This window comes from Rhamphochromis sp. 'chilingali' (assembly GCF_963969265.1).
Source record: "Rhamphochromis sp. 'chilingali' genome assembly, chromosome: 12".
Classification (NCBI taxonomy): Eukaryota; Metazoa; Chordata; class Actinopteri; order Cichliformes; family Cichlidae; genus Rhamphochromis; species Rhamphochromis sp. 'chilingali'.
In genome coordinates, this window is record NC_137939.1 from 5,506,745 (window position 1) to 5,519,433 (window position 12,689).

Consider the following 12,689-nt stretch of genomic DNA (forward strand, 5'->3'; position numbering starts at 1 on the left):
ATACTGACTCCTCTGTCACTATAAAGAGATGCATCCAAAATTAGATTTTGGTTCCTAGTATGGGGACATGGATTGGATACCTCTAGGTAAATAATTCATATTTTTAATTTTTTTTCAGTTCACTTCATCAACACAAATACATGATTTGCTAAACTACTACCATAGCCTTGTATTCAGAGCTCCATTTCTAGAGTTTTGCTTTGTATGCTAAAACAAATCTTCAGAGCTATGCCTGTGCATCCCCTCCCCCCTCATGTTTGACTTTTACTGCACTTCCTGGTGTACAGGTGCAGGGCTCTGTGTGGCCTAAGGACTGGAGAACATAATTCTCCACTTGGCTCTTTAAATCGCAAAGAGCATTATGCATAAAAACAAACAACCAAAAAACAAATAAACCCAGCAACCAAAACCCAAATAACGCAAAGTCAATCTAGCAGGGAGGTGCCACCTATTAAATTATCAACCGCCTCTGTGCTGGATGGATGCGGTTTCTTTTACTGTGTAAATACTGCTCAAAGTAAAGATTTCCTCTAACTGGTTTAAAAGCCGTGTAACTAATGTGTCTCGGGTGGATGCGTGCGTGTGATGGGGTCTGCTGGTTAACTAAGTGCTTCAGGAAAAAGAGGGGGAAAAAAGAAAAATATATATTACAAGCAAAGAAAAAAAAAAGACCAAATCTAGCAGCACCCAAGGATGGCAGCGCATCTGGCTAAATGAAGATAAATGCCTGTGGACCATTAGCAACAAGATAAGATCTTTAACAAGCCTTGTTTAAGAGTGTCTGAAGGCAAATTAATTCACAGTTATTCCGCCGGCAGACAGTGTGTTTTCTTGTAACACATGTATATTTATGATGGAATTAGCTTCAAAAGGAACTCCCCAGAGGAGTGTTTTTGAGTGGAAACACTGGTACAGTGCAATTGATTTCACTCTATTTATGCACTTTCCTACTGGCAGTTCGTCTTACGCAAGCCAAAGAGACGGTTTCTAATCTTCTATGTAGTATCCACTAATAAAGAGAGCCATCAGTGAGTTGAGACAGCAGGGCAAACACAGTTAACAGGCAGATTTGTAATGATAATAGAGCAGAAATAGACTTGGCTGTTTAACATCAGGGATGAATCATCCTGAGGCAAATCTATGCTTAACAGCAGAAGTAGAATAGAACAGCATGTCTTTACAGGATCATTTTAACGGAGAGAAAAGTGAAAAAGAGGGAAACTGTCCCAGGCTTTCAAGCCTGGAAATGTGCAGAATCAGCCTATGTTGTGTGTGTGTGTGTGTGCGAGAGTATTTAAACTCACTTCCATAATGAGGTCCCCAGTTTAGGGACAGTAGACGCGCTCCGCAATTGAGCGGTTTCAGACTACGAGAAATGTTTACTTAGCAGCTGAGGAAACAGAAGTCTCCATGTGTTTTGGGTTAAAGGCACATTTCCGCGTTGAGAGGTATAATTGCTAAGCGTGGCGCGCTTTGAGCAGTGTGGTGAAGCAAACCCTGAAAGCCACAAACGTTGAATGATAAGTAGCTCCCCAGCTCCAACATGTGTTTCTCATCAAAAATGCCGGACCTGAAAACAATTTTCCAATTTCCCCCCGCGGCCTGAGACAACAGAGGGGCCTCGTGCCGACTCGCAGGGAAAATTTAAGATCAACACTATAACTATAAAGCAGAGTTTATGATTTGTTTAATGGGTGTTTTGATGGGAAATATACTTTTTATACACTACTGCTGTCCAACAAGGCACTCATAGCAAATGAAGGGGACACTTTTTAATCCAATCTGTGATTTAGAGATAAATAAAATAAATAACACTGCTTTGTGCCGGAAGAAACTCATTGTTTAAACGGGGCCTCCTGTACGCTATCTTAGATAGTTCTGTTTCAGCTCAGCGTGGGATCAAATCAGATCACAGGTCCCATCATACATGCTGATTTAGTCCATCAATGTGTTCGTTCTACGCTACACAGAGACAATGTGCAGCTCAGATCCTGAAAGAACAAAAAAGAGCTCTGAGTCTTCAGTTTTTGATGAACCCCGTCCAGGGAAGTTATCCATATTTTTCCTCCTTGTTTGTGCCGAAGCAGATGTGTCCACATATGTTTTCCTGCCATATCCAGATGCTTCAGTTACACACCCATGTGCTTAACAAGCTGTGGACATAAAACATTGTCTAAGATTGTCTCTTCCAAGGCAATTTTTAGAGCCCAGAGATCATAAAGCAATTTATGAGCGCCGTTATAAAAAGCAAGCAACATTTCATCCCTGCACATAAGTTTTAGAACAATCACTCAGTCCGATTCTCCTAAACACTTACAATTCTGAGGAGATTATGGACAGCGACTATAAAAATCAAGGCAAAGAGGAACGATATGGTTAAAGATTATGGTCCCATGATGAGCTGCACCTTATTTTTTTGTAGCTTGTGTTCTGATGATATACAGTATAATAAGGCTGTCTGTCTTGGGTAGTTATGACTCAAAGATTTTAGTACACAGAGGCCTCGAGAAAACCTCCTCCCTCTCCTCATCAATCTGGAGATTTTGAGCTGCAACCTCACGTTTACCGAGCTCTTCTGCAATTCCAAAGTTACTGCCCGTCTAGCTTTCCTCAAAAACATCAATCACAAAATAACGGACCTTTAAAAAGGTGTCCAAACTGCAGCGTGGCCTCGCTTACTGTCAGCACCGCAAAGTTGTTTCATTACACCGATGTTAGTCCACAATAAACATGTAATGAATAAAAACTTTCATGCTTTAATGAATGGACAGATTAAGATTTAACTTAGTTTAATTCTAAACTGGCCACAGCTTTATGTAGTACGTGTTCTAAAAGCTGACCAGTAAAACCGGCAAAAGAGGAACACGACGCTATCAGGTACAACGCCAGATTTCTACCTCAGTATTGGTGGTCTTCTAACAAATTGCTGGGGCTGTCAAGTGAAGGATACAGAGTTCCTGATAAACTGCTACCCACCTGTGAAGCAGCTAGTTCCTGGGAGAGGTCCTGGATTTTCTGCTGCTGCTGGACCAGCACCTCCTGGATAGAGAGCAGGGTCTGCTGCAGCTGGCTGACTGTGAAGAACAAGCAGAGTAAGAGATGACAAAGTGATTCAAGTTAGTCTTTTAAAAAAGAAAGAAAGAAAAAAAAAGACGCGCAGCTTTATGTTTTATGATGAAGTTATTTAATTGATACAAAACAACTGTTTTCTTTCCACAATGACAGAACCGATGAGACTCGAGTCACTGATCAAAGCGGCCCTCTGAGAATTGTAATCAAAGCTAATACCGGGTAACTTTAGTCGCAGCTTTTTGGTCCGAGGCGTCGGGGGTAGATAGTGGGAAGGAGGGGGCACATAGGATGGAGGTATTAATCTCTAGTGTCTGAACTTAAATCAAATAACAGTCTCTAACCTTCCATTATCCACCCAGACACTGCCTTCTAATGCATCTTTAAATCCTCAAACGATCAACAAAGGAAAAAAACAAGGCTCTCATTTGGGAGGAGGCTGCCAGACAAAATGTCCCCCCTAATCCTAATAAATATTGTTCTTTTTCCATTGACTTTGAAGATTGAATTAGTTCAAGTGTTGGTGTTGGAGGAAGGTGTATGATTTCAAATAACACCAGGCACAGTTTGTTGCCCCTGCTTCCAGTCACGCGTGTATTACCAAACAATGCATTAAGTTTCCCCGAGCTGATTATATTACAGAAAACCAATAAACATTCATATAAATCATGGGCGTGTAAAGTGTTAAATCAAGCCTAATAGGATTAACATCAACAGATATTGTGGCGGTCCACTGCTGAGGTTGTCAGGCCAATGGTTAAAAGCCTGTGCTGCAGCCGGCTGGACGGGATGTAAAGAACCCCTGCTCTCACATTAACCCAGGCCAGGACAAAAGACAGAGCGCCTAGCTTTGGAGCTGGGCTTCTTTTGAAAAACCAGCACAGACAAAATATTTGATCTTTCAAAGACACTAATATCTTGCAGTGACACCTGTGTTTAAATGGGTGGAGTTGTATCAATATAGGTGGGGTGCTTAAACGTTTGATCTTTTCAAGCTTTCTACAGAATACGAGTTCGAGCAGGACTGCCGGTTGGGGCTGGAGACTTTTGTGCAAACAGTTTCAGTTTTTCAGTGAGTTTTGTAATCCAGAGTGCGACCAACCTTTCTAAAGACGGCAATAAAATTAAATGGTATGGCAACCCGTGCTTAAAAAGGTGTTACTATGACGGGGTGTGCACTTTAAACCGAGAGCTGCCCTATTAGTCTGCGATTCCACCTTACCACAAAACAGCTTATCCAGATGTGTGGGTCACTCTGCCAGCCTGTAATGCTGCGCCTCCCGAATTACCAACGCCACTGCATTTTCAGCCGTCCGCAGCTAAACTCTTTTTAATGTCTCTCCAGAAAGTTGACTCTTTTGTACGGCTTAGACTCGTATTCCCAGTTATCACAGATATGAAGCCAGGAATATTAATAAAGTCAATGACTTTGGCCAGGCATGAATCAGAAGGAGGCTGTAGCTGCGATGTGTGCGTGTGTGCATGCATTTGTGTTAGAGAGAATCAGAGGCAAGATGATGTGTGGTGCTTGCAGCTGCTGTGAGAGGGATGCACATTGTGCATTCAGTAAATTATTCAGTAAATACCTCAATATAATGTACACTACATATGTCCAGGCCTGTCTCTGTCTTTAATGGCCAGCTGGTCACCAATATGGCTCCCACCAACAAAGAGTGCCCAAACAGCCGCACAATTCCATTACAGCCTGGGCGCGCTGAAGTAGTTCCAAGATCCATTCAGTAATTGTCTGTGTGAAGTTGTAGGCAAATCATAATGGGAGTCAAGGCCCTTACTCTTGAGCTGAGGCTGGCGAGAGAGACTAATGTAGTCCCCATTCAAAAGGATACATCACCTCATTGCGCCTGGCACTAGAGAAACACATGAACTTTAACAAAAGGGGGTTCGAGCAATTGGCAGCGGCGAGGCAGTCGGTCGCTATTACTCAGTGCAGAGAGGAGCGAGAGGGAGAGGAAGACAAAGAGAAAGCAGGGGGAGAAAACTCTCAGTGTAATTGCAACCCCTCTCCCCAACTGTTAACTACAACAGTCATTAACTACAATAGCAGTGTGGCTACTGCAGTCATAGCAAATTAGTTCCCTCTATTGACTGAAGAAAAGACCTGTGTTTTTTTTCTCTCCCTTTAGAGTCTCACCTTCACACTGGGAGAGGGGAAAAAAAAAACTTCTACTGAGAAATCCTGTCTTTGGTAGCAAACAAAACAGGGTTTGCAAGTTGGCAAATCTCCAATCAGTGATAAGTAGAGCAAGAATGGGCAGTGAAGTAGCCAGAGGAAATGTGTTTGCATAGTTGGGAGAAAATGACCATAAAAGAACATATATTTGTTAATCAGATTCAGGGCGGCACACCTTGCACGCGATCCTACACAATTGCAGCCCTCCACCTACCTTTGCCAGCCAGAAAACAATAGCATGGGTGTGACTGGATAAAATGATAACAGCCATATTTTCATCTGCACTACGTTGGTCCGTGACAGAAGCCATAAACTCAGATTCTCGATTTGTTTTCATTTGGAGATGACGGGAAAATCAAACAAAGGATGTCTGTATTTAAAATAATCAGATCGTATTTATAATCAAGTTCAGCCCCTCTTTGTCTCTCAGGCTAAAAAAAAAAAAAATCTACATAAACACAGGTCTCTCACTATAGAGCCTGAAAAACAAGTGAGAGACGTAAACAATTTACTAATAGATTAATAATATAAGGTTTACACCTGTTTTACAAATGAAATATGAATTTTAAAAAATTCATTAAGGCCTACCAAATAACATTTGAGACAAAGCTTACCTAAACAGTGCGACTTTCTTTTAAGAAGTGGCATTAATGTTTCATTTAATACCCTATAACCTTGCATGTTTTAGAACTCCGGAACATTTGGTTTAATTTAAAGAATCTGAAAAGGCACCTTGGAAATAAAATGCCTTTTAATTATTATCATTAACACAAAACAAACAATACGGTGTGCCAGAGCCACCTGTCTGAAATGGGGATTGGTAGCTTTCCGGTGAAAAACACACTCTAGTTTAACACTACTGCTAACGAGACCAAAGTTTCTCAGAGTGCCTCTCTCATTTACGCCTCCCTGGATTTTTAATTATACTGACGAAGAGCACGGAAAGCATCTCTCTCCCCGCTTCTTTCTCTCCCTCCACGTCTGACAGCCAGGTTGAGATTCCTCACCTGTCCAACATGGGAGCCGCACCTGTCACCATGCACTTAATCACACCAGGCCCAGCGCTGAGCCCAGACGCCACACAGTGCCACTGCGACTCGTGCACATCATGCACACAAACACAAACAGACACATACACGCGCGCACAAAATTAAAATGAACTTTATGCCCACCTATGGGGAAGAGGGTGGATGATGATGATGGTGGCGATGGAGGTTTGGATGGGGGTGAGGTTGGTGCAGGGCGGAAGGGTGGGGGAGAGATGGATGGAAGGGGGGAGTGAGACGGGATGGGTGGGGTGGAAGAAAAGTTGTCATTTCCCAACTCCTCATTAATATTCCGAGGTTAAGAGCTTTTCAGCGAAACGTAATTAATTGAGCCCGAGCCTGACAGTAAACAAGCAATTTCAAATTAAAGCGAAATGACAGCGGCGTCATTTGTTAAAAACGCGCAGGGCCCCCGATTTTGGCGACAGATAAATGAGGGAAAATGTTAAGGAGGGAGAAAGTGATGAAGATATTAATCTTCACCTGTCTGTGTCAGCGTGCCACTCATTGCCGCAATGTTGCTTTCCATCCTCTGCAGATGCTCCTTGTCCTCTCGGCTTCCCATAATGAGGGGAAGGATGTATTTCTGCAATTAAAAGCATGGCACAATATTACACTTCTCTCTAGTGGATAGGGGGAGAAAGATGAGGAAAAGACAGGGCCACCTAGACGTGGCAGTCCAGGGTCAATGGCATTGTTTTATTGGACTTGTGCGTCACTGTCTAAAGTGCATGATTAGGTGAAAAGATTTCTAGAGCGGATGATAAAATAGGTGTGTACACACGTTCGTATTGAAACCATTAGTGGGTAAGAAAATCAACAACTGTGATAACAGATTAGTCATTTTAAATATAGAGCAGAAAAGTCAAAAACCTGCTGCTTTTCTAAGCAAAAAGCTGCAAACCCAAAAGCATATTTTCAACATTATAAAAAGAATGAAACTGTGAAAAGGACAGTAAAAGCAAGAGACCAGCCTACAGGGAAAAACATGGTGGTGAACACTGAAAATAGTCTTCCAAAACCAAAAACAATGTCACTCTGTTTATCATCTCTGCCACTAAATAAACAAAACTCTACCAAATGATATGTATATCTGACAGCCAAATGAGGATGTTTGCTGCCCAGTGAGAGGGTTACCCAGACGAGCAGTTTGTGAGCATCTCGCTCAGTCCTTTTCATGTATGTTTCATATAAAGCTAATGTCCGCACATACATTTAGGGAACCACTGAACTGCCTTAAAATTATCTGTATATCTGTGTTTGTTTATTTGCTCTTAAGGCTGAGTAACTGCCAGTTTCCAGCTCTCTGCCGGGTTTTCTCTCCAGCTCAGGTGGCAGGCAGCCACACCAGTGCAAGTAATAAACACTTTTTAGAGAAAAAGATTAAATGGGTGTCAACACGAGGTAATTAATAAGTGGGTTGCTGAGAGTGTGGTGTTTACAAGGTGCACCATAACATAAATAAAGTATGGGCACAAGCCTGGACATATGGTGCGACTGGCGCTACACTAGTGACATGACAGCAACCTGTGCCGTCCCACCAGGGAATCCCACCTCCCAGGTGACCGGTGGCTGGCCAACACTGCAGCATGTGGGAAACAGTGGACTGGTACAGTCTGTGAATGTGCATGTGCAGCTTTATGAAAAGCTCTGTAATGAAAAAGGAAATAATAGGACATAACAGCACTAAAGGAAAGCAAGTGCATCTGACATGGTCAGCAGGGCAATATGTACATACATGATACCTGCTCCCCTTCTCTCTCCTCCATACACAAAGGAGAATGGGCTGTCACCTAGTCCAAGAGCTACTGCTAAAGCTCCTGTCCTCCTTTAAAACAAGAGTAATGGCTTCCACATGCCACTCAGACTACTACTAACAACTACTATGGGATTAATGTCAGCAGGGACAAGGGGCCTCCTGAGCTCTTGTTCAAGGGCTGCTAAGCCTGATAAAAAATAAAATAAAATAAAAAGAACGGTGAATACTTTTAGACTGTAGAATGTCAAAAAAATAAATGAAAAAAGTAGTTGTGTGTGGTGTCAGCAGATGTTTTTAAAGCAAAAAAATATCTGTTTGAGGGGAGGAGAAAATGTGCTCAGATGACATCATGCTTTGACGTAAAGCAGGGTAGCTTTAATAACAAGACCAAAGTGCTGTTACATAGTGCAGAGGCGTCTTCTATTCTAGCACCGTAGTTCATCATAAACTAACGCTAACCAATTTTAATGTGATATAAGGGAGAGGCAGTGCAGACAGATGTCAGGATGTGGCATATTAACAGCACAACAATTGGTCACATTAAAACAAATAAATCAGTGATGAAACAGACAAAATGAGGTCGTGTAACTTGCCTTGTAAAGCTGATAAAAACAGAATGTGATACCCCCCATAATGATGGCAAGGGCACCATAGTCCCTCCACCTGCAGCCCGTTGGACCTGGACATAGAAGAAAGATTAAACATTAAGCTTTTGACATTAATATGCATATGCACTACTTTGCATGAGAGTGCTAGTTCAACTTATTTATATAGCCCCAAATCACAGCAACAGTGTCCTCAAGGTGCTTTATACTGTTGTAAGGTAAAGATCCTATAATAATAATAATAATAATAATAATAATAATAATAATACAGAGAAAACCCCAAACGACCCCCTATGAGCAAGCACTCTTGGTGACAGTGGGAAAGAAAAACTCCCTTTTAGCAGGAAGAAACCTCGGGCAAAGCCAGACTCAGGGAGTGGCAGCCACCCGCCGTGACTGGCTGGGAGTGAGGGGAGGAAGTCGGGATACAAGACAAGACTCTTTGTGTAACTCGTGCTGCACTAAAACTTGAAATGCAGCATTAAAAGTATTGCATAATTTCTTTTAAGAATGCTGACTGACCTTTGCACGATTAAACATTTAATATAACTCAACTAGCACTTCTTTCCATTAACAACCCCTGTGGTAAGTCTAGAGCACTTGCCTGTCATTGCAAATAACACATTGTCCTTGGCGTTGTTTTAGCGGGACAGCCACAGCAGCTCTGATTAGTGGTACTACAGCTTATTCTATAGCTCCTGATTACAGCTGAGACTGTAGTGCCACTGATTTTAAAAGGGTCATTGACCTTCCAGTATCCTTTTCTCAGAATCCCATTTTCCAGTTCTTTTCCATGTAGCGCCCTCATGAAGACACGCATATACAGGAGAAACAGCCCAGAAGTGCAAAACTAAGAAAGTCGTGGCATTCACAGGTCATTTTATGACCATGCTAACACAATTAGGTCAAATGAAAAACACTTTTTGTTCAGTAATCAAAGATTACGCAAGTTGTGTATTGGTAATCACAAGTGTGATCACTTTTGTTGCATTTCATTTTTGCTTAAAGCTTTGTATTTTGCAAAATATTTTGGTTTTGGTAAAACAGTTGACATTTAATTGATATTGAACAGGACTGTACTCACCTCTCTTGTGTGTATGACATAATAATGAACCCTGTTTAAGCAGAACATCTGAACCATAAGGGTTAAGCCTACAGAAATAAACATGCACTCTTTATTGTGCTTTTCTATTAAAGGCTACCATTGTCTTCCAATGGTAGCCTTTCAGGTGGGGGTGACAGGGGCAGATACAGTGTTTATATATAAACCTTCAAAACTAAACAGAAAGGTAAGAGAGAGTGTATTTGTGCTTTTAGAAGTCGCTGTCTTGCTGAATGACAGATAATGTGAAAGTGTGTCATTGTGCAAGCTGTCATCTGGGTAGGCCAACTGTCTGTCAAAGTGGAAATTCCCCTCTTAAGAGGAGAAGCATTCAACTGAAAATGTCACTAAACAACAAACAAGTCCTGAGGAAATATATGAGTTTTTCTTTATTTACTCTGGTGGGGCCAAAATGAATAGGAAATTATTAGAGGCTAGGCCACTGAAGCACACCATTGATATTCTATTACAGGTCTGATTTCACCTAATGGGTTATGTGGTACATGTTTACTGGCTTGAAGTAAGTAAACCAGATTGATTTTGTGCCTTAGCACTTGTGTGATTTTTACATGCAAATAAAATGAGAGACCCGCTGTCATACAGGACTACATGGTATATCTCCAAGGTGAATGCTACTTTATTCTCCATCTCAAGGGCACATTTCATTGCTTTTGCAGCACACTGCAATGATCCTGTAACCTTTCCTATCGAAAATTTTGAATCAATCTCCAACATCCATATGGTAACCACATAAATTTAGGTCTTCGTCAACATAGCTGAGATAGACTTGTCACCTATCCCAGAATACGGCGCATCTGAAAGGCCTGGAAGTCCTTGGGATAGGTGTTTGACCCTGAACAAGCCTCACTGCATCACCAGGGGTCTTCACTTTCTCTTTTCTCCTCTTTTAGGACCTTTCATTCTTTCCCCATCTCTCCTTTTTTCTATACCACTTCTACTTGTCCTTTTTTTTTTTTATTTGGTCACTTAAGCTGTGGAACTGTGGTCTCCATCCCCCGTTTTTCCAATCTCCTCTCAAATTTATTGGGTTCAGTGGAGGCCTTCCTGTCCTTCTACCGTGTGGAAATAGAGATCAGAGTATCCATTACTTCGACAGAGATGGATGCGGGTCCCTGTGCACCGTCCCCATAAGAAGGACATCACAGGGAGGTAGCCCCCTCTTTTCGGCATGACCCCCCATACAAGACTCCGCGCTCTCACCTCATTATGCAGTTCCCTTATAGCCGTTTTGATATAAAACCCTCCACTATGGACAGAGAGCTGCGAGTCTTCCTAACTACATGGCCATCCCATCAACATCACATTCATTACAAAACATGAGATGCTGGGGGAGTCAAGGACAGTGTGGTAATAAATGAGGGTGGAATACATCTGGAATCATTGTCATATGGGTTAAGCATTACGCGGACTTCATTCTGCATTGGTAAATCAGTGGACAGCACTCATAACCTCCTGAGGTAATAAAGATACAGGTTGTGGTGTGGGGTCTCGCCAGGAGGAACCCCTTGAAACAGAATGGCAAGAGACTTCATAAGCTTGTGCTCATATTTCCTGTGTCTAAATCCACAGTGCAGGAAATATATGTCGTATGCTACGTATAACCGTAATACTTGTAAAGAGCGAGGTATATGAGGAGCTACAGATAATTTAAACTAAACAGGGTTAACAAAAGCAAGAGGGAAGCTCTCTAACAACACATCTGCAAAGCACAAGGATCTCTGTTCAGTCTCAAATCTTTAAGTCTCAAACTATTTCTGTAGGGCATGCATGCATTTGCAGGTGCTAAAAAAGTTGAAAAAATGATATATGTACTCACTGAGCGGTGCAGGAGGGAGCTGAGCTGCATGGAGTGGATGTGCGGGCCCTGCAGGGACCAGAGGCAGTGCTTCTGTGGAGCCAGAACGCTGGATGGCCAACTCTACCTCTTCATCTGTCAGGCCTGTAATGAAGACACACACTTATAAGGCATTCGCAAAAACGTTCCCTTAATGGGAAAAACCAAATGGCTCTTTGGCTATCATAATGTATGCTTAAATACTTCCCAAGCCCCCCACAAATCTTTCAAGTAGAATTTAGAGAAAGTATGTCAAATCTCATTCAATTTCACAAAGACTCTTTCTCAAAAATGTATTTTCATTTCATAATTCGGAAATTCCAGCGAGAGTTTTTGATTCAGGGACATCCATCAAAGGAAGAGAGTGCGGAAAGGTTCACACAGTGAAATCTGAAACTCTGCTAGCCTATTAACTGCCACCAAAGGCAAAGAAAATAAGAGTCTGTCCACTTCTCCAGTTATATTTCCCATGTGGAGATTTCATACACCCCAGACAGTGAAAATGCATTATTTTAATTTCTTCATTGTAATGTAAATGTATTACATAATTTTGCAAATGCCAATATAATTTAATCTTCAGATCTTTTTAATGATTTTAGTGATGATTAAATTGCAAAGGGCTCCCCGATGGAGAATCAGAGGGGAGGAGGAAAAAAAATCTAATATGAACATCTCCTTTTGTGGCAAGAAAGGATTTTATTTCAGCCACCATATGCTGCCATTGCTGTGGGTCTCATCTTTTAATGAGCATCTTACTCTAAACAAAGAAAATAATTATAACTTTTGATGAAACATGCTGGGGAAAAAACAAAAACAAAAAACCACATTTATAGCAGAACAAGTAAGAGAAAGCTGAAGACAAAAAACCAAAACTGGAACATATTGTAGTTCTTAGATGGAGAAAAGCACCTTATAATGAAGACGCAACACAATTTACATTAGAATATTTTATACTTCTCCAAGATTTTAGCCATTAGTTCCTTCTGTAATTTCACTTACTTAATGATAGATAATCAGATTTGTAAAAGAGTCTTTTACTTAAACTATTCCCTCAGGATTTAG

The 12,689-nt window shown here is 41.5% G+C and overlaps 1 protein-coding gene across 1 annotated transcript in view; it reads right to left on the bottom strand.

Annotated features, from left to right (window-relative positions):
• pex14 (peroxisomal biogenesis factor 14) overlaps nucleotides 1–12,689 on the bottom strand; it is a 45,321-nt gene that overhangs the window by 8,289 nt on the left and 24,343 nt on the right. The window contains exons 4-7 of the mRNA XM_080897945.1: nucleotides 11,610–11,732; nucleotides 8,659–8,744; nucleotides 6,790–6,892; nucleotides 2,977–3,074 (exon numbers count right to left, since the gene is read on the bottom strand). Coding sequence (XP_080754071.1) covers nucleotides 2,977–3,074; nucleotides 6,790–6,892; nucleotides 8,659–8,744; nucleotides 11,610–11,732 — 410 coding nt within the window. The remainder of the gene's footprint in view (nucleotides 1–2,976; nucleotides 3,075–6,789; nucleotides 6,893–8,658; nucleotides 8,745–11,609; nucleotides 11,733–12,689) is intronic.